A 23600-nucleotide genomic window follows, 5' to 3' on the forward strand; every position below is an offset into this window, starting at 1 on the left:
CATTAATCATAAGTCAAAGCCAAAATTAGCAGTGCTTAAGAAATCGAAGGGCCTAATTTTACAACAAACATCGGCAAGCCATTAAAGCCTACGTCTATAGAATGTTTAGTATACAAGCCAACAATGCCCTAGTAAATTTATCAATAGGATAAACTAGGGGATGGAGTAGACAACACGTGACTTAAATTCTTTATAAGAAAATTGTGTCACAATTCCAAATTTAGATGTTTTAGAGCCGGATCTTATCGCGTTACTGGAAGAAAAGAAAAAGAAGAAAAAAAAAATACACGCCATTTTACAGTTTAAATCAGCGTAAATTACGGTGAAAGAAGGTTTATTTTAGTTAAATAACTTAATTAAAATTTAATAAATGTTGGGCTAATAAATAAATTTACAGTTATTAATGATTAGTAAGCCTTTGGGTCCTTCAAATATTAAAGGATAGCAGTAACACTTGTACCTGGAATAATTTATTAGTTATTCCGTTCAAGGATGATAAATCATTCACAACACTTGATATGATTATTCAGTTATTTATTAAACATTCTTTACTGGTGTATATTGAAAGGCAGTTTTCGTATGAATTAGCAATAAATTTTTGCTTTTAATCGATATTTTTGAGGGAATATTTGATTAAAATTTAATTTTTTAACCTTCCTGGCTATAGTAAAACCTGTCAGAAACGGAAACCTTCGTAAGCGGCGATAATTTTTCGGAATGGAGCGATTTTCTATGTAAAAACCTATTCAAAACGGACACCTGCCAAACCGAAACCCAAATAAAACGAAAAGCCCTGCCTAAACGGGAATAATTCTTCGGAACTTAGCGATTTCTAGATTAAAAAAGACCTGTTTAAAGCGGAAACCTGCCAAATCGGAAAATATACAGCGAAACCTGTTCAAAACGGAACCCGAATAAAACATAAAAGTCTGTCTAAACTAGAAAAAATCTTCAGAACAGAACGATTTTTTTATGTTTAAAAAAAACCTGTTTAAAACGGAAATACGTCTGATACCTCGCGATTCCCGTTTACGCAGGTTTTACTATACAGGAAACGTATTAAGATCGGTCTATAAATTACCAGCTGCCAAGATTAACACTTAACAGTATAAAAACTTTTGAAACAAAATCTCATAACAGATGGCGCCACACACAATTTTAACTCTTGCCGGGAAAGTTATGCAACTTGTTTAATTTTTTTTAATATATTAATTTAAATAGTTTTAAATAATTGAAGTGTTTTCTCCTTAGTGATTTATCTCTGTTTTAGTGAGTTTTGCGTGAATTTATATAAGTAAAACTGTTATTTTATCCTTTTTTTTCAAAATTTAGATTTTACTGTTGATGTAGAACAAATTAAAAGCGTGTAAACAATTTTGAAAAATAATCTTGAGCCCGTTTAAATGTGTTAAGTTCGGTGTTGAGCGCGAGTTTAACACTCAAAATTAGCAAATTTCGTGAAATTTAGCTTAATTTTAATGAAATAATGTATCTAAAACTCTTTTAATTGAGTTTCTTCGGTTAGATTTATAAAATTCAATAATTTAAATTTTTAAAAAAGTGTCTTAAATCGTAATTATCTGAAGCTTAAACTCGATAGAACTTGGAGAAAATCGCACGATTTTTCACAAATATTATAGAAATTTTCTGGATATTCAATTAAAATTTCACCATTAACGTTAATTACAATTGAATTTTAATTAAATTATTGCATAAAATTTGATTAAAAAACCCGTTTTACACAGTGCAATCTTCTATGTCAACGTATACTCTTACTGTTGACTCCCAGACGAAGCAATTAAATATTTAAATTTAATTTATATTTAACACGGTTAAATACTAAAAGAAAATAAAAATATAAAGTTTAAAAATTACTTTAAAACATCATTTAACATATTTAAAATAGTTTTAAAAGCTTAAAAATTCAGCAATTCATTCCCATGATTGAATCATTGATCCACGTATGAAGTGTTTGTAATAACCTGAGGTAATTTAGAAAATTCGCTAGTGATGACGAGTAAACTGTGTTTTAATTTAATTAAATTTACTAACAATGTTAAATGCATCAGCTCAGGATCCATATTGAAGCATGCGATATTACTTTTACAATAACAATATTATTACTATAGCAGCAGCAGCAGCACCATTGTAATCGAAGAAGGTACTTACTAATAAATTAACAGAAAAAAAAGAAGTAAATTTAAAATTAATCTTGTAATATTTTGTAAATTATTTAATAAAATCGAAAAATATTTATAAATTCCTTACAATTTTACAAGCCACCATCAAATTTTGTGCCATCCTCTGAAGTACCTCCAGATTGAATCCTTGAAAACAAGCGTAATTTACAACCAATTTTTAAAATATGGCACACCCAAAAGAAAAAAAAAATGTAAATTTTAATTCAATATTTAAGAAGGGGCACAATTTTCTTGGCATTAAACACTCAATTTTCGATCCTTGTAAAACCTCAGCATCAACCAATCTCGGTCGTTGATTCTGGTAATCATGTATAAGCTAAAGGAAGCGGAAGTAATGTATTTTACCTTAATCAATTATCTTATCACGGTCACTTCCGGACATAAACGTTGTTCCCATGAGGTAAGAAGACAATTTAATTACCTGGCAGCCATTTAAATTTCATTGCATTCTTGAACTCTGTTTCTTTTCTCTTACAAAGTCTTTGACTCATAATTAAATTCGTTCTGGGAGTTTGGTCCTTCTTCAATGACATTTTTTTTTTCTTTTTATTTTATTTTCTTTTCTTTTAGGGTTTGGTTTTATTTTTATTTTTTTTTCTCTTTGGTTTATGATAAAATTTCAAAATTAAATTAAATTGAAATTAATTTTATTTTTTAAATTTACAATTTTATTTCAATTTGTGGGGAGTAAACGTAAATTGTCGTGGTGACTTTCTTGGAATTTTTCTGTAAAATATTGGGATTTTTTATTTATTTATTTATTTTTGTGGTTTACAAATCGAGTTTAATTGTGTAAATCTTTACTGTTTTCCGGTGTTTTAACTGTAATTTTAAATTAAATACTTAATTGTAATTAAGGTTGTAGTGAGGAGTTTCTTTAATGTATAAATGGGAAACTCGTGGTAAATCTGTGCGTGAAGTGTAATAAAAGTTTAAAATATTGATGAAAAATTGAAAAATTTGCCTTTAGATCGTATTTTATTATATAAAAATGCAATATTTTTTTTATACTGTTAACATATTTGAAAGGTTATGTGCTGTTCACAATATTGCTTGTTTGTGGATTTTTTTTTTTTGCATAAGTTTGATTTTTAAGTAAATTAAACACAAAGTTATTGAAATAATTCTAAAGTAGAAAGTCATTGAGAAGTTTGAAAACTTAAGATTTAGTCTTTAAAGGAGAAGCTCATGAAAGGTTTGTGGGTTTCAGTTACGAAAGGAGAAGCTCATGAAAGGTTTGTGGGCTTCAGTTTTAAAAGGAGAAGCTCATGAAAGGTTTGTGGGCTTCAGTTTCAAAAGGAGAAGCTCATGAAAGGTTTGTGGGCTTCAGTTTCAAAAGGAGAAGCTCATGAAAGGTTTGTGGGCTTCAGTTTCAAAAGGAGAAGCTCATGAAAGGTTTGTGGGCTTCAGTTTCAAAAGGAGAAGCTCATGAAAGGTTTGTGGGCTTCAGTTTCAAAAGGAGAAGCTCATGAAAGGTTTGTGGGCTTCAGTTTCAAAAGGAGAAGCTCATGAAAGGTTTGTGGGCTTCAGTTTCAAAAGGAGAAGCTCATGAAAGGTTTGTGGGCTTCAGTTTCAAAAGGAGAAGCTCATGAAAGGTTTGTGGGCTTCAGTTTCAAAAGGAGAAGCTCATGAAAGGTTTGTGGGCTTCAGTTTCAAAAGGAGAAGCTCATGAAAGGTTTGTGGGCTTCATTTTCCAAAGGAGAAACTTATGAGAAATTTGAAAGCTACAGGCACTCAAAGGAAAAGTTTAAGCTCTAAAAAGTGCGACCAAATTTTAAAAAATTGGCCTAAATATAAGATAAACATAAAAAATACGCTTCACACATTATTAAATCATACAGAAACACGGCATTTTTTGTACATAGTTGACAATTTTATCTACTTCTTATCGATAGCATCAGCTTGATATGGACAAATTTCTCCATAAGTTTTTATTATTATTATTATTTTTAAAAATAAATTATCCACTGAAAATATTAATTGAGTTTATTCAGAAAATTACAATTTACCGAGTATAATAAAGAAATAATCATTTGGAAATGATCATATTACAAACAAGAGCTGATCATTTCCAGTTGGAAAGTGATTAAGTTTATTACTTAGAAATGAAGAAGTAATTGTTTCCAAAATGATTACTTCTTTCTAATATAATAAAAAAAAAGGAAAGAAGTAATCAACTTCAAACTAACTTCTTATATAAGAAAATTAATCTTTGAATTTTTTATTTGTATTTTTCTTTGAAAATAAATTTAATTACTTTAACTCCTAAATTATTTATTATATTATTATTTTTTTACAGTCATATTCTTGGTTATTATTTCTGTAAAATATTTATTTGTTTTACTTTCTAAATTAATTGTTTTTAATTTAATTTTCCTTAAATATCATTAATAAACGTATGTACTTAAGGTAGAAAAATTATTCCTTTACTTTCTTCCCTCTTAAATATCCTTTATACCCTTTTCCTTGAAGGTAATTTAGGGTTTTTAAAGGAGAGAAAATAAAAGTTTCGAGGATTTTAAACGGTAATTAAGGAGGAAAAATAAAGGAATGAAGAATTTTAAAGACTATTAAGAATATTTGAGGAAGAGAAAATGAAGGATATCGAAGGTATCCTTTTCTCTTAAAGGATATTTAAGAAGGAGATAAAAAGGAGAATGAGAAGTATTTAAGAAGGAAAATGGAAGGGTTTTTTTCGTAAATACCTTTTAATATACGCAATTGCTTCGTATCCTTTTTCTTTAATATCATATCTTTTAGGAAAGAGAAAATGAGGCATAAACGATAAAAGTATTCCTTCACATTTCCCTTATTAAATATTAAGAAAGAATATTGTGAAGGAATATTAACATTTTCTACAGATTTAAAATAATGCAATATATTCTTATGTTTTAAAAGTAGTTTAATGGTATATAAATATTAAATTTATCTACTTTGAGGCTCGAAAAATCAAGCAATTTTGGTTATCATTACGTTGTAACAATGACTATCGTTCTGTATTGATTTGTTACTCCACAAAACTAAAATTATTTTCGAAAAAAGTTTAAAATTCTGTAAATAAATAGTTAGTAAATTCAAAAATTTAACATTTCACTCTCATTTTATTGCGTTTTATCGAGTTCTTCTCACACTAAACATCCCTAGAGACGTTAATGTCAAGTCTGATCTACTACAAATAGAAGAAGATGGGGGGGAAGGAGCAGTAAAAGTTGGAATTAACTCAACAGAATCAATTTAAATGGATGTAGAGAGCTAAGAAACAGCGTGAGACGAATGAGAAAATAATAAGACCCCAATAAAAATGATATAAAAAGATCTTTACTCTTCTATATTTCAATTCAATTTTTTTTTTTTTTTATAGTGTAAGGTTAATCTTACTGATGATGATTGATAGGATTTTTAAGTAAATAATTATTTATTTTTTCTTTATTCTATTGTTCTCTGTTTTTTAGGACCACCGAGATTATTACCCCAAGCACGTGACACGCACAAAATAGTACCAGAAGGCACCAATGTCCACCTGCCGTGTCCTGTAGATGGTGACCCAGATAATCTCTTCTTCCAATGGTATAAAGGAAAGGAGCAATTAAGTATGTTCGACACAGACAGGTTTCGAGTAACATCCGGAGGAACCTTGAAGATCAAAGATACTGTTGCTGATGACACGGGATTGTATGTTTGTCGTGTTGTTAATGGTTTCGGCATTGTCCAATTCAACATTTCTCTTATTGTTCTGAGTAAGGATAATTTTCAATCATTTTTAAATCAATTTCTTTTTATGAGGGTTTCATCTTAACGATGTAAATTTATGGGGTTTTTAAGATATTGGTTCATGTCTTGTGGTTAATACACGAGGTCATTCTATAGTACCATTGGCATGACTTGAATGAGGGAGCATTTGATGGTTCATACTCAATCCCGACGTCATGCCAATGGTTCCTATCAAAGTCAGGCGAGAAAAATAACTTTTATTTTTATAAAATGCTTATTAATATTTTAAAAAAAAACATTTAAAAATCTCTTATCTAATGCTACAATCAACAGCTGCTGACTTCACGGGAGCGCATCTTTAATTATGTAAAAAAAACAGGATTTTTTTCATTATAATTCAAGATTAAACTAAAATAAACAAATTACAATTAAAATTTATTACATTTATAATTATTTTCTATCATTTTTATGTATATAAACACCATAAAACTTTAAAAAATAAGCAATTTTTTACTACGACAATCGCTCGAAAATAATTCATAAAAGAATTTCCAATTTCCCTTAATTTTATTTACGAAAAAAAAAAAAATATTATAACTTTAAGCATTTTAAAATAAAATAAATATTTTTAAAATACATATTTATTTTACGGTTCATTCACCATTCTTTAAATAAATTTATATCTGTAAATATTTCATAAAAATAGAAAATATGCTGGAGGGGTTGTTGATATAACTTACAACCAAGTTTCTGAATTTTAAAACAATAAAGTAATGGGGAATAATGTTTATCCCTGTATGAGTTTCAGTCTTTAATAACAAGTTTTAAGTATGACGTAGAGCGGATCTACCCCTAAGGGTAGTAATTGCTGAAGTTTTGATTATGGAATTTTCAGCATCAATGATTAAATATTCAATATCTTTAATGTTTATTTGAGTTCTAAAATGGCCTTAAAATTTTATATTCCATTTTAAAAATAAACATTCATCATATATTCTCCTAGCAAACAGCCGGAGAATACATTTAAATGAAGGCAATTTTCGTCAAGTGTTTCAGGGGGCATTAAGAAGTAAATTCTAAGAAGGAACTAATGTTAACTTATGAGAACATCAACTCCATAGTTCACTGTAGGCATTACAAATGCATGAATGTCCCGCATATTTCCTTGCTGACCTTCAAAGGAGAGGGTCGTGTCATCGGTTGTGTCGTTTTATGGCATCATCTGATGGCCGATGAACTGAGATAAGAGGAAGTTAAATGTTTTAAAAAGTCTAGTTTAATGCATGAAGATTATGATTTATTTATTTATTTATTTTTTCTGTGTTTTTCTCTAATTTTCTGGTTTTGTATCTCGGAATTACACACACAACTGATCTGTGATAATTTACGTTTATATGGTTATTAATTAGAAATTACTACTTCCAGTTCTGGAGTAAGAAAAGAATGTTGATAATTGGGCAAAAAATAGCTATTTTTCTTGGTTTTTTTTATAAACATTAGGATTTATTCATATTTAATTTTCGGGCATGTTTATAACCATTGAAAAACACGTTTATTGCTCAAGTTAAAATGTTAAGTTGAGCAAGTTTTTAATGTCTTCTCGAGGAGTAATATGCATTTTTATCGTTTCTTATCCAGTTTTTAGTTAGATTTCTTTAATTTTTATGTATTTATGTTCCTTTGAGGCCCTAGGCGCAATAAAATATCTAGATAATGAGATTTTCTCCTTAATCATAATTTAATAATAAATTTTCAGAGACATCTTATCTTTTTCCCATGTAAATTTTGAGGCCCCTCCAGACGTCCTAATTGTTCCTAGTGGATAATTCACTACTGTTTGAAGCACATTTTCCTCCTTTGTTTTAATTTTTTAACATTAAATTCAAAATTTCTTGATATTTAATATCTCTTTTAAACGTTACAGTACATCATCCTGAAGTTAATTGATTTAAAAAATTTAGAAAAAAATGATTCCATCTTATCAGAAATACTATTTTCTAACCCATCCATAAAATATTCTTGCCAAGATGTTCCTTAAACTTTGCACGCCAGGAAATATTCTCCTGATATTTTACGAAATATTTAAAATTATAAGGGACGAAGATAAAGGAATTTCCACTTATATCAGCATCAATAACCAGACCCATTTGACGAAGTTTATTTAGACGAATAGGGAGATCCTTCAAGCATCCAAACATGAAAGGAGAAGCGACGGTCCATGAGAATTGTCAACTCCAACTTGTGCATTCGTATGCTAATCTAGGGCAGGGTAGTGCTTAATTTACTTCAACCTCCTTTTTTTTCCTTTCTATTTTATTTTATTTTTATTTTTTTTTTTCCACTACTTTCCTTCTGCGCCGTCTGGTTTTCTATCTTCTTAGAATGGTCCCCCCTCCATTTCTATACTCGTGTATATGCGTGTGTGTGTGTGACGGAGTGTAATTCTTTGGTATTTTTCTGCCTCCCAGCACTTTTTTTTTTTACTGATTGCAGATATCTTTACATCAGATATATAGGGGTTGATTTTAATATTTCCATGACTTATGTGTCCTCGACTTTATCTGACGTTTCTGACAGCTCTTGTTGAGGGAGTTGCAATATCTTTGAGAAGTATGTGGCATACCAAAACTTCACTTCAATAAAACTACAAACCCGAGCAAATGTTGTTTCGAGTTGAAAGTTCTTGCAATCTGAGTGTTGACGTTTCCTTGTGTTTACTTCCAAATATCTACAAAATCTCGACTTTTGATGCTGTATTGATTTTCCCCCCTTCTCCCTGCTTCCTTCGAGAATAGCTTTCGTTAGTGAAAGAAACAGCTGTTTTTATGAGATTATAGCGAAATATCCCTTCTGTTTTTCTAATTTATTGTGCTTTAATGATTATTCTAAACGTCTAAACAAACAAAAATTAAGTTTTTTTTTTGTTTTAAATGTTAAAAAAAAGTATTAAGAATTTAATAAAATAAATACTACTGTGTAGTCTACAGCGCTTATACCATTCACTTTGCTAGTATAAAGAGTAGTTACTGTATTTAACTACGTTACTTCGGATGGTCACTGTATTTTATTACTTTATATCGGGTGTTTACCGTATGAAGAGTCGACCGTATTAAATACAATCGACTCTTCATACACTAATTATTCGATATAGTGAACAATTTTGCTGTTTCCTACAATTTTTTACCTATACAATTTAGCTTTCTCTGTTTCACTATATCGAGGTCTAATGTATTTTAAAATATATATATAAAATTATACTTATTTTTACAGGTAAAACACGTTTAATACATTTTAATGCTAATAATAATTGCTGGCAATTTACTGCTCGTTGAAATACTTTCACATAATCCCGCACTTAATTACCATTATTTTTATTAAATTGATATAATGCCAGTAACATTTTTTTATTACTGTAATAGCACACAATGAGTTATCATTAAATTACATACTTGCTTTCAATTACCACAATAACTTTCATGATAAACCAGTCCACATAATGACCTAAGGATAACAATAAAAATCCTTGATTATTTTATATATATATATATATATATATATATATTATTTATAAATATAATTAAATATATTTCTCCTTTTTATAATTTAATTTCTGCATAAATTTCTTTGTGCCACTTAATAACCGGAATGTTTTTCTTTTCCTCTATTTTCCCCCCATCTTCAGAGGTAGTTTGTCCAACGCTTTACTTTTTAACAGCATAATTCATCAATAAACTTGATTATGAGAATTATCTTGTAAATTGAATTATACTGCCATATTTGACGTCATAAATTTCCATTAATGTAATCTTTAACTAATAAATCGAAGAGAAGTGCAAATAAATCAGCAGTAAGTAAATTTTTGATGATATTCAGCCAAAGAGAAAGAGGAAAGAGAGAGAGAGAGAGAGAGAGAGAGAGAGAAAGCAACTCGGTAGGAACCTTATGCTCTACGTTTATTAATACTTAATAAGACTTTGTTTTCAATTATTCTTGTAGTAGTAGATAGTTTCTTGTGCATCACAACCTGTACTTGCTTTTTTCGTCAGGATGTTGTTACCAAGGTAATAGATCCCTGTTCCTTCTAATGTGTCATTAGTGGGATTGTATAGCGCAGATGGCAACATAGTTCAATTACATCTGCAATGTTAGTATGTGGTTTTATTTTTTTGGGATTTCTTGATCAATTTTTAAACTTACTTTCTTTTGCTCCCATTTTTCTTTGGAAAGGTATATTTTTCTGTATAGATGTTAAATTTGTTTTTAATTGGCGGAAACAGACTATTCCTTCATGGAGGGAAACAACCCCTGAATTGATGGAAAAACTGTACCTGTTCTGAGGGGAAACAACTGAGGAAGAAATAACCGCCCTTCATCAAGGAGTGCACTAAGTAGGGAAAATTGCTCTTAGACTATGGGAGAGACAATTACCCCTGAACCAAGAAGGTAAAGTGCTCCTGCATCAAGTACAGAAAAAAATGCCGTGCTCTAAGGGAAACAAATGCCCTTGCACCAAGAGGAAATTTGATCCTGTATAGGGCACAAACTATCCCTACTCTAAGGAAGAAATTACACCGAAGTGGGAAACAAGCTGCCTCAGCTCTGAATGGGAAACAACCGCTCTTTCACCAAGGAGAGACAAACTGCTCCTAAACCAAGGGGGGAGGACAAAAAACACGATTTTAACTTACATAAATTACTGCATGTTAACACAATCTATTTCAAAAATTGTTATCAAACAAGTGTTAACTTACAATTTTATTCTTCTGTACAAATATAAAAAAAAAATATTGATTAACTTCTGTTCATCTTAAACTCGCTTGCCATCCATCTATTGTTATAGAAGCGCTCATTAATGTGTAATATATTACTTATACACATTAAATTAATCCTGTTATATTCTTGCAACATTCACTATATAAATTTATAATCGATTTAAGTTAAGTTATCTGACAATATAACTGGAGCAACCTGTCTTAAATGATGTAGCCTCCTTGCAGAGCAATCTATGCTCTCCTGTAATTATTCATTCAACTTTTATCTTATCGCATAGTTTAGATATACAGTCTTGCAACCTCTAAATTCAATTTATCTAACTTTGAAGCCTATCTAACATTCCTAAATAGAAGTTTTTATAGATAATTTTTGCATTTTCGTGAGTACTTTACGAACAATATTGCTTAAAATCTTCCATTTAAACATTCAAATTTACGCTTCTACGGCTTAAATTACATTCTTTACACCTAATTATAATAAAATAAAAAGCTTAATTTATACGGATTTTCCATCTAATGCAACATCAGATTAAACCCTAAAAGAGCACTTTTACCATAATTCAACACTCACGACCGTTGCACACACTTAATAACACGTCCTCGTAAGTTCCAAATGTCCATCAAAGTTGCAAGGTCGCTGGATACCCGGTAATGCAATTGAACTGAGTTATTATTTATAGAGGCAACAAGCAAATTATCTTTTAAGACAGGTTGACCAAGGTCAATAAAGGCGTCGATCAGGCGGCCTACTTTACCACAGTAAACAGGTTCGATAAATATTTGAATAACCTTAGATTTCATAAACAACTTAATAATATGTCGTAGAATAGGGGTGGGAGATAGCGAGCTAATTCTTTAACGTTTGGCACATTGGAGCTCACATTTTTTTCTCGGAAAAAAAAGGAATTTCACGTGTTAGTTTAATGCGACACTTCCACAAGAAGGGAAGAAGTTATTCTTTTATTTTTAGACATTGAAGTGAAAAATTTCCCAAGGGGGACTGATGACCCAGAATGTCAGGTGGTTTGTCTTCATTCCACGTGTCATCCGGATTTTCACAGCAATAACTCAAACCACCTCACTTCTTATATATTGTTTCTTGCTTCTAAGAAGACGTATCAGACAGCTGAATTTTTATTACACTTAAAAATACCATTTATATTTAAGGAAAAAAAAGGGAGAGAAGAACGAACCAGAATATATTATATAATAGAAAATAGTCTATCAGTTCTCTCTCTCTTTATTTCTCTTTAATGCTTGATTTTGTCGTTGGGTTGACAGTCAAATTGTCTTCGTGTGTCCTGTAAGAGTGAGTGCTTTAGTTTCCAAGGTGCTCTTCTCACTAAATGAAGGCATTAGAAGAAAACTGCGGTCTTGTTACTTCTAATTCTGGACTTATGGTGTAATATATCTTTAAAGGATTTTGTTAAAGGAGAAAGAATTAAATAAATTCTTTAAATTTAACAAGAAAAAAAGTTTCGAAATTGCTAGCGGTTACATTACTTTCCTGTTTAAGATAAAGTTTTTCACGTGTATCTGGTGTTAAAATTGGGGTGTGTGTAGTTTGTGGTGTTACTTAAATGCGGGGTATACTCAGGGTCGAAGTTAGGTATTTATCATTAGGAGGGTGTGGGGCTGATTTCGTCAACTGATACCTACAGTTTGTACGAAGTGTCAGCTCTCCCCATTCTTCCTATCACACATGTCCCTTCTTTATACACCCGTATTTGTTTTAATTCCGAAAAAATATATTATTTTGGTGGCTTGACTATGCCAAAATTGGAGGAAAGATGTCAACTCCCTGTACTGTGTACTTTGCCATACTAAAAATAGTGTAGACTGACAAAGAATATCTCGAATATAATGAAAATTTTCTAGTTTTCTTCTTTATTTTGTACACTCTCCTTATAGTGAAGCTGTTACTTAATTATACTGATCATTTTATATTTTTCATATTTTCTCATCCATCCTATCTGCTCACAACACTAAACTCTTATTTCTCAGCTAGAGCCGTAGGATCTTTGGTAGGCTCTACCAATCTTAAGGCCTCACTTCTATACTTTAGGGCCTCAAATTTGTACACGTATCATTATTAGTGGATGGGAAGGGTCACAACAAGTCAAAGCCTACTTATCCCATTCTAATCACAATACTATCCTTTTCTTGCAGGTAAATTAATACGTTACATAATCAAGAATGATTTTTTTCCTATTAAAATTTCACCTTATATATAAATATAATTTCTTCAGACACAAGTAAATTAGGTACGTTAAAGTAGATTGAACCTATTCTATGCCTTATTCTATGCTTCCTAATATAATTTTACTCTATCTAAAAACATTTTGAATAGATTTCTATTGAAGAATGATATCAAAAATTCCCTTTTCTGTCTTGTATATCCCCCGACTAAGCTTCTTACATACAATAATCCGACATCCATTGTAATCTAGAATAGGGAAAGATATTGAATATTATCTCATTTCACATTCAATATCCGATTCTTTACAATTCTCAGAAAGAAAAATCCGATTATTTTTCTTTAATCATATTTCTTATTTCTATAATTTTACACCACTTAAATAAGAATATCTTCTTATAATTTTCTTACCACGATTAATAATATATCCACGATTTTCACGTTAAATCCTGCTTCATCAGAAGCTAATCTACTAATTTTTACGACAAATTGTACTTCTACAGCATCTTTTCTTCTGATTTTCACATGAAATATTAATATACAGAAATTATTTTCTTAATTTTTACGTTAAAGATTACTTTTATATAAGTTAATCTGCTAATCTTTACGTCTAATCTACTAATTTTCACCACAAAAAGTAACTTTTACGAATTCCTTTCGTAATTTTAATCCCAAAAAGTAATTTTTACGAATTCCTCTTGTAATTTTCACCTCAAAAAGTAATTTATAGGCATTCCTCTTCTAATTTTCACCCCAAAAAGCAATTTTTACGAATTCCTCTTGTAATTTTCACTCCAAAAAGTAATTTATAGGAATTCCTCTTGTAATTTTCACATTAAATTTCACTTTCATATAAGCTAGTCTGGTAATTTATGTAACAGATAAATATAAATTGTCTACAGAATAATTTTTTAAGTATAAATTAAATTAAAGAGCATAAAATACTCATTTTTTAAGTTAAATTTAACATAAGATTTGATTAATTTTTTTTATTCTTCTTTTTAAATAAATGTTTAAATTAACTTAAAATAGATTATTGAGTTTAAATTAATCAATGTGTTGTCTCACATAATTAAATAATTACTATTTACCTTTAATGAATTAATTATAATATTTAAATTAAAATCAATTACAATATCCTAAATCAATTCATTAACACTATTAATATTTAAATTATTATCAAATTAAATTTTCTTTGGAAATGAAAAAATAAAATTAATTAATTAATTTAGTTAAAGTATCAAAGTGTTGATTTTATTGACAAATTGATACGGGTCGAGATAAAAATGAAACACGAAGCAAACTGTTGAATGATATTTTAACAAATAAAATGAAAATTGCCTTTAAACTAAGCCATAATAATAGCAAAAATTCAAGTTCTGGCGTAACTTAACTTAGGTTACGATATGTTTATATTAAGTTGAAATACAGTAGCGTAACTAGGGAGATGCAGAAGTCCCCTTGGTTACAGTATTTCACTTATACACACGTATTAATATATACAATATCTAGTTTACTCTTCATTCACAGCTATACAGGTTGAATTTTGGCGTGCACGTTCTAATTCGGGCCGATTTGACTTAACATAAGCCAACAGCGTAATACAACACAATTTAACATCGTACAATAGAAAACACAATACAATTCAATATAATTCAACAAAACTATCAGAGCTAATACACGCGCGCGCTAACACAACTAAACATAACACAAGAGCCCGCAAACACAATTAATCTTAATTAAATCTATAAAAAATGCAATTAAAATCCTCGATTTAATTTTTGAAAAAACTAATTAATTATAACCTTTATTAACTTATATATATATATATTAATTTTTAAACCCTTTACTAATCCTGGAAGTAAGAAAGATGAAAGAATTTTAATACGATGGAGTAAGAAATTTCAATAGAAAAAGAAACAACTCAAAGTATATAATTTAGTTTGATAGAAATCAGAGTTTCACTTAAACATTTAATAACGTGGAGAATGATGAGTACGCTGTATCAACATGTTCAATGGTTGAAACAACGTTGCATTTCGCATCTGGTGATGGCACAACTGTCTGTAGCCGACATACCCCTAAGGCTTGATACACAGGTCTTCTGTTTTCATTCAATTATCTAGAGAGAACTGTTGAAATTAAATTAGAAAATACTGCTGAAGATAAGCTAGTGGGTTTTGTTGCATCGTGTTACATTTTAGCTGCCTGTCTTCTGATAGTGTAATCGATATGATTTCTTCCCCCCTGTTGAAATTTCTGATATAGAATCGAATTACAATAAACCTTACTCCGTTCCTCCCCCTCTACCAGCAAATTTTTTTTTCTAGTAAAAATCTACTTAAATACACTACAAAATATTTAATTTACAACATTAAAACAATACGGTAAAACCTGCGTAAACCGCAATCCGTATTACCGTGTATTACCACCGTTTTATTCAGGTTCCGTTTTGGACAGGTTTTACTATATTTTATTGTGCCAAATCATTGCTGCGATCTTAACAATTTTGCATAAATATTTTTAGTGTTTTATACCGGATATGATCGTAATTAATTTTTAATTATAATTATAATTTATCTCCAATTTTACTCTTATGCAGCGGATCACGATTATGGAAGCGAAATCAATCGGGATTCACAGGGATCTCAACAGAATAACTTGTATCCTGATGCGGACGATTTCGATGTATCTGGAATTCCCTCTGGTAAACATTAAATTAATGATTGTAATAAAGTAAAACCTGTCAACAGCGGCCACTGACAAGGACATAAAAATATCTCCGTTGTTCGTAGGTAGTTGTAGACTAGAGGTTATTTCGTACGGTATATAATACAGTAAAACTTGTGAACAACGGACACAAAAATATGGCCGTACTATGAAGGTTATTTCCTATTCATTTTAAGGAGTTCCTGAAAAATAGCCGAAGTTCATAGGTAGCCGCTGTTACAGGTTCCACTTCAATGAGGAATTGATTGTAATTAATTTAATTTGATAATTTAATTACAATAAAATTAATTATTATTATTACTTTCTTTGTTAATTTTTTAAAATACCTATTAAAATATTGCCATTAAAAATTGTAATAAAATAAATTAATTGTAATTAATTGATAAGATTATAGAATTCTTTAATTAAATGCTAAAACTTCAAGTAAAATATATTAAACTAGTTTCTGTACGTTTACCTTAGTTAAGAATAATCATATTTTAAATGGCCACGTTGGGATTTGTACTGATTTATGATGAAATTTTAGCTTTAGAATCCTTTGAGATTTTGTTTAATTCAATTTTAAAGATCTCGTAAGGAATATGAATCTTTACAAAGTTTAATTAAAGCACTTATAATTTATATTTAAGGATAATTTTCGTTGATTACTTTTAAAGCAATCTAAGATATAGTACAGTTTTCATTTTTACAGTGTGTGTCTTTTATTTATATACAAGGTGGACCGAAAGTTGGTTAACCGAAGTCTTTTTCTGGCGAGAAAGCATCGGTAATTTTTGGAAACGTGTCAGAAAGTTGCGAGAGATTCCTTCTTGTTCTTGAGAATGACAACCTTCTTCAGGAAAATACATTGTTCTGGAATAAAACGCGGTTTTTCTTGAGCAAAATACATTCTTCTGGAATAAAATGCGGTTTTTCTAGAGCAAAATACATTTTTCTGGAATAAAATGCGGTTTTTCTTGAGCAAAATACATTCTTCTGGAATAAAATGCGGTTTTTCTTGAACAAAATACATTCTTCCGGAATAAAATGCGGTTTTTCTAGAGCAAAATACATTTTTCTGGAATAAAATGCGGTTTTTCTTGAGCAAAATACATTCTTCTGGAATAAAATGCGGTTTTTCTAGAGCAAAATACATTTTTCTGGAATAAAATGCGGTTTTTCTAGAGCAAAATACATTTTTCTGGAATAAAATGCGGTTTTTCTTGAGCAAAATACATTCTTCTGGAATAAAATGCGGTTTTTCTTGAGCAAAATACATTCTTCTGGAATAAAATGCGGTTTTTCTTGAGCAAAATACATTCTTCTGGAATAAAATGCGGTTTTTCTTGAGCAAAATACATTTTTCTGGAATAAAATGCGGTTTTTCTTGAGCAAAATACATTTTTCTGGAATAAAATGCGGTTTTTCTTGAGCAAAATACATTCTTCTGGAATAAAATGCGGTTTTTCTTGAGCAAAATGAGATCTTTCACGAGCAAAATGAGGTCGTTCGTGAGCAAATAACATCGTCCTTAATTAAGAAAAATTGGGATTAAAAACAAGTAGTCCACTTTTAACGATTTTAAAATAAAAAAAAACTTATAAGCAATTTAATATTAACGTCTGTTAACTGACTCCCGGGCCACCCTTTATATCTTACCGCATTTTCACGTTTAAAAATCGAAATTTAAACTATTAAACTTTCTCTCTTAAAAAAAATTAAATAAAATAAAAAATGGAGAGAAGAGAAATCATTAAAATACAAAAATCAAGATAAACTTTTTAGTTTTTTAAATGATGATCCAGTTTAAATAATTTAACTATACATTTTCATACTTTGCAACCATTTAGTTCCCTATCACGACTGTTAAAAGCTGAATGAATGATTTGTAAATGATGATGATTTCTCCGACATTAACTTTTAAAAAAATGTCTTTTTTTTCTTATTTTTCTTGTGGTTTTTCAGGTAAACCGAGATTTACTCAACTGACAACTTTTCAGCATCAAATTATACATCGTCCATTAGGGAGTTCCATCAGACTTAAATGTGGTGCCACAGCGGCGTCACGTCCCCAAATCACGTGGCTTAAAAATGGAAAACCGATTCCCGACATGCAACATGGATCCTCTGGTAAAAGGGGAAAGTGGACCCTTTATCTTCAAAACTTGCAAATATCTGATAGCGGAAATTACACGTGCATCGTCTACAATGCTTACGGTTCTATTAACAACAGCTTTGTTCTTGATGTTGTAGGTGAGTAGAAAGGAAAAAATAAATAAATAACGGAGATATTTTGCATCCAAATAGACGATTTTGCAATGGGTTTAAGTAAATTAAATCTTTTCTTGGCTCCTAAAAAAAAAAAAAAAAAAAAAAAAACTGGAAATTAAGGAGCATAAAAAAGAGGGGTGCGTGAACTTTTTTCCACAATTAATTAAACTTAATTTACTTTTCAGAGGGAATTTTTCTGGCGAATTTGATCGAATTTGGCGCCGTAAACTATATCGAAAATTTATAAATTAATTAACTTAATAACCACAAAATTGAGAATTTATAATAAGTTTATCTCTTTGCATTATTAAAGCGTTTCTATTAATGAAAAGGGGGAGTGAAGGGAGTGTTTGACAGGATCTATATTTAGTCCCTCCAATATGATAAAGTGAAAAGAAATTTTAATTATTTCTGTTCATTTGAGTGTAATCTTAGTGTTGCACCTTTCGAATATTTGTTGCACGTTGGACAATAGTTGGGTGGATACTGTACAGTGAAGCTTTCTATTGTTCGCTTAAGTTGACAGCTATTCTCTTGGGTGCAACGATCTGCTCTCTCTGAGAGTCGAAATTTAATTAAAATCTGCCAACAGAAATAGAAGCTCTGTCTCTATATCTCACTACCTGTTCGATTTCTCCTCATATGAGATCGCTTTTGTGTCAGGTACAGCCCTAATTTTAGTAATAAACCGCAGTTCACATTTACAACAGGATTACAAGCACGTTTTCTAGCAGAATAGCTCAACAAGGATGCAATCTTGTATACAATCACTGCTCTTAATCTCTAATTCGATAAGAAGATTAACTAGGAGAAGCTGCTTGCCAGATTCTTCAGGTCATGCTCCTAGTGTTAAAAGGTCTCATTTTCTTATATTAAGAGCCATACCAACGGATTTGATTTCATTCCACTTGAATATGCATCCGGAATATTCCAATTTTCCAAAGTTATATTTTATTTATACCCAAACTATAGCATGTAATTCGTATACTGCGTAGCTCCTATGGTGTTTCCAAGAGATAGGCACTTGTAACAAGGGTTTGCAGCTTTCCATTAACACTTAAATACCCAAGTGCGTTAGAAAATTGTATAAATTTAATAAATTCAGCAGCAAATCGTACATTCGAAAGTTATTTATTACTGTAAAGGAGTAAAGTTTGCAGCGCATACAAGTAAATCTCGTGTTATTTATTATTATTTCACTTTTAAAAGATCGTTAGTAGCTAAAGTTTAACGAGATTAACCAATTACGTACGGTGTTAGATAGCTATTTGGGGGCTAAATTCCATTAATATTGAACGCATAAGATGCTTCAAATCGATAGAAATTTTTACTTGGTAATTTATAATTGTTTTGCTCACGCTGCCGAGAAATGTATATTTAATGGGAATTGTTTACAATATATTTTACGCCGTAAGCATAATTACGGCTTCGGAATGTGTGTAAAATATTTTAAAGTTTATTGATTTTTATTCAAAAACTATAAATCTCATTTAGTACTTAAATTACAAGTACTAAGCATGCCAATCATGTGTCAAGTCTGTCAACAATATTCGTACTGGAAGTAGGTGTATCCAGTATAACAAAGTAATACTAAAGAATATATGGTATTTGAATTATAAATATTCATCAGGAATAATTAAAGCATAAACCAGGAACATTTCAGCACTTATATCAGGCATAATTACAGCATAAACTAGAATTATTCAAGACATACAGCAGGCATATAATCAAACAATGTGCTATTCCATAAGGAATATCGAGTGAAAGAAAGTAAATTCTTCACTCGAAGTACGCTGTGAATATTTGCTTTTCTTTAATCATTTTTAAAGCAAATTTCAAACATTTAATTTACGTTTTAATTAAATTTTTCTTTGGTTACAAGTTAGGATTACAGTCAATTTATTTAATTATTTTTATTAACATGTCTCTTAACGAACTTGTGTAACGTTAAGCGAATTTTGCCATCTCGTGATTTAATTTTATTTATTTTTATTACGAATTGAATTAAAATTTATTTTTCTTTATTTAATTTTCATTTGTTTTTCTAAAGTCAATGTTTATAAAATTAGCTTGCTTTTATTTATATAAGAGTAAACAATTTAATGAAAGAGAAGGGTAAAATGGCTTCTTTTACCCTTCTCTACATTTTAAAAGCTTCTTTTTTTTTAAAAAAGAAGCTTTTAAAATGTAATTTAGAAAAGAAAACAATAAATAAAAAATTTTAAAGAAAATTCACTTTTTATTTTATTTTATTATTATTTTTTTACAGTAAAACTATTTGAATAAATTAGAATAATTTCGTTAAATTTCAAAGTTTAAAATGAAAATAAGACTTTTTTAGTAATTTTTCCTCAAAAAATAAAATTAAAAATATAATTCTAATTTATTTATTTATTTATTTATTACTTGAGAAAATTAAATTATAAAATGTGTAAAAAAATCAAAATATATATATATATATTAATTTTTGATTTTTTAAAATAATTATTGCACATTTTATTTCTTTTAATTTTACATTAAAATTCAAATAAAAAATTATAATTAATAAAATTAATTCTTAATAAAATAAGGAATTATAATTTATAATTATTAATACGTTTCAGTTTTTATTTATTTTAAAAAAATAAAAATATATTTTAATTATTTATCCTACGATAAATGTATCAGAATTTATTTTCATTTATTTAAAAAATATTTTTGACAGATTTTTATGTGATTTTTTCTAATAGAATGAAGATAAATAATACAAATAAAGTAAAATAATGTAAATAAATATGATTTTTAGGAAAAAAAATGGAATTTTTAAAATTAAAATTTATTGGAGAAATAAATCGTGTGATCGAAAATTTAAATAAATAAAATTTATTTGTTTATTTATTCGTGTGTTAATTCCCCAGACAAAACTGAATGAAATGAAATTCAATTAAAAAGTAACTATTTTTATGATTTAAAATTTAATAATGTTAATAAAAACTAACGTAAATGAATTATAAACAGAAGGAGGTGGCCCGACAGTGCGTGAATGTATAAAACAACGTTATCGTGTGTTCGTGCTTCAGTAACTGGCTGGTCACGTGAAGTGTTCCGGATTTTCTTCACATATCCAATACCTAAATAGGGCCAAGTTTCCCATAGGAAGTCCTCCCGGAGCTGCAGAACACCTAAGTGTTGATTTGCCTTAATCTATCAAACTAATTCAGGAGGGGAAACTAGAACTGTATCCTAAGAACTGTATAGAGGCTCGAACAAAAATTTAAATCATAAAATGTAGAAAAATTTATATAAATTAAAGAGCGTAAAGAATTGAAGGAAATGTGATGAAGAAAAAGAGCCACGTTAGAAAAATGCATAAAGGGTTTCAGTGGTCTGCAGTGCGTGATTTCTCTCTACCACTTCAAATATATTAACATAATATAGTAAATATAAGTGGCCTTCTGAGTACTTTATCAGAAACAATTATTTAAAAGGTTTTAGCAAATCTTAACAGTGATTGGTCGAGATATGACTATCTTAACGATGATTGGTTCGTAAACGACTATCTTCAAGGCGATTAGCGAAAAATGTAAAATTATTGAAATTTATAAATAAATATAAATCAGTTCATTTTATTATTTTATTTCAAAAACTTTTATATTCAACTGTAAAAATAAATAATAAAATATAGAATAAAATACGCATTCTATTTTCTAAACAAAAATGTAAATTATATTTTTATAAATTCCACAAATAACTTACAATTTTCTTTAAAAAATTTTTGTTATATATAAACAATATTTCACAGTTTAAATCTAAAAAAATTATATATAAATAAATATATTTATATATTTTCTTTTATTTAAAAGGAAACTATTATAATATTTTTATTTAAAGGATAAGAAAAAAAATATTAAAAAATTGTTTATTCCGTTTCTAAAAATTGATTTATTTACTTCAATTTTTTATTTACTTTTTCTTATATATATATATATATATATATATATATTTTATTGATTATTTAGAATTTTTTTTTTAATTTTGAATTTTATTTATTTCTCTGTTGGGGAATTTTTTAAATTAACAATATGAAGTTTTATAAGTATTTTTTGTAGATAATCCGATTATTTTTAAATAATTCTTCTGACAACTTTCTTTCTTCAAATGTTTTTCTTTAATTTTCTTACTAACAATTCGAAATCCTTGATTTCCACAGTTTAATAATTGAAGGAATGAAAGAAATATATATATATATATATATATATTTTTATATTTAAATTGTAAACAATTTTATATTCTTATTAAGGGCGTAATTGTCTTTGTTATTTCTTCTTGGAACTTTTTTAAAAACTGTTTATTTAGAAAATTATTATTATTATTTGAAATTTTGCTGTGTTATTGTGTATATAAGAATTATTTATTTTGTAAATTTATTTATTTTAATTATGATTAATTTAACTAATTTATAACAATAACAAACTATTCTTCGATTTCTCTTTTAGTCTCTGCTTTATAAGTTAATTGCTTCTTAGTTTCTTCTTTAAAATTAACATTTTGCTCACAGTTTATTCTTCATTAGTTACATTTATCTCCAGTCTCGTGTCTTTAAGGTAAGTTTGAATAATAAAAACCTTTTAAAATAAATTGGAGGATTTATAGATTTAAAGGCAAGAAATTTGCAGATATATATTACTTTTATGTAGTTTAATCTCTCTGTACTTGTTTTCTTTATTTTAAAATCTGATGAATTTTGTGTTAGTTTCTTTTTTTCTACTTTATATATAATGTCTTATAGGAACCATACGAATTCTTTCAAAGAGTAGAACTATAGATAAGTTGAAAGCAAGCCAATCTCAAGTAGTTTCTTGCTCTTAAATTTTGGAAACGGTTTCAAGATACTGGAAACGTAACTGGAGACTAGCACGAGATGGTACAAGAGACACAATTATTTGTGATGACTGTTATTTGACATTAACTGCACGTCGTCATAACGAGATCACTACCAACCCAGCTCTTTATTGAATTTTTGGCAACGACAGGAACAATGATTTTAAGATAAATTGTATACAGGAAGCCAAAGAGAAGCTAGTTCTCATCATGTAAGACGGTAGTGGTTTGCATTATTCTCGAATAGATGAAAGCGCCGTAACTTCTCAACAATACAGTGATGAGTTATGAGCTGCTTGATCGTTATGTTACGCTTTTTTTCTAGTGTTGTATGCCCGACAGTCTTCACAGGATAAATTAATGGATGATTTTCTCCAAGAGGAAGAAATTCAGCAATGAAATAGACTCCAAATCGCCGGGCATAAATCGAATAGTCTGGCGATTTTCTGACTGAAAATTGCAATTTATTGAAATAGACTTTATTACCCACAAACTTAATTAACACTGTATACATTATCAGTGTTATACAATAGATTTTTTTGTTTTAAAACTATTGAGACACACCTTTCCATATGACAAGTTATGCCACCAGTTTATATGATTTTAATATATTTTAAGATGTGTAAATTATATTTACGTTTAAGAAATTACTATATTTTAACATAATTAAAATTATAAGTATTTAAAATTTACATTTTCTTTCTAATAATCATTTTATCCAATCATCGTTAGCATTTGCTAACACATCTTGCACGTGTTTTTTTCCTCACAAATTTCACAGAAAACTAATTATATTTACAAAAATTTATTATTTCCGTTTATTTATATTTTTTACAACATGTTCTATAAGTAAATATAGGTGGTCTTCGGTGAAATTTA

General features: G+C 28.9%; 1 protein-coding gene across 2 annotated transcripts in view; it reads left to right on the plus strand.

Moving 5' to 3' along the window:
- Window positions 1–23600, plus strand: part of LOC136970800 (fibroblast growth factor receptor-like 1) — a 97963-nt gene that overhangs the window by 69415 nt on the left and 4948 nt on the right. For both annotated transcript variants that reach the window (XM_067265254.1, XM_067265253.1), the window contains exons 3-5: window positions 5654–5938; window positions 15484–15588; window positions 17556–17843. In XM_067265254.1, the coding sequence (XP_067121355.1) occupies window positions 5654–5938; window positions 15484–15588; window positions 17556–17843 (678 nt within the window). The remainder of the gene's footprint in view (window positions 1–5653; window positions 5939–15483; window positions 15589–17555; window positions 17844–23600) is intronic.

This window comes from Centruroides vittatus, unplaced genomic scaffold (genome assembly GCF_030686945.1).
Source record: "Centruroides vittatus isolate TY-2023 unplaced genomic scaffold, ASM3068694v2 contig_2186, whole genome shotgun sequence".
NCBI lineage: Eukaryota > Metazoa > Arthropoda > Arachnida > Scorpiones > Buthidae > Centruroides > Centruroides vittatus.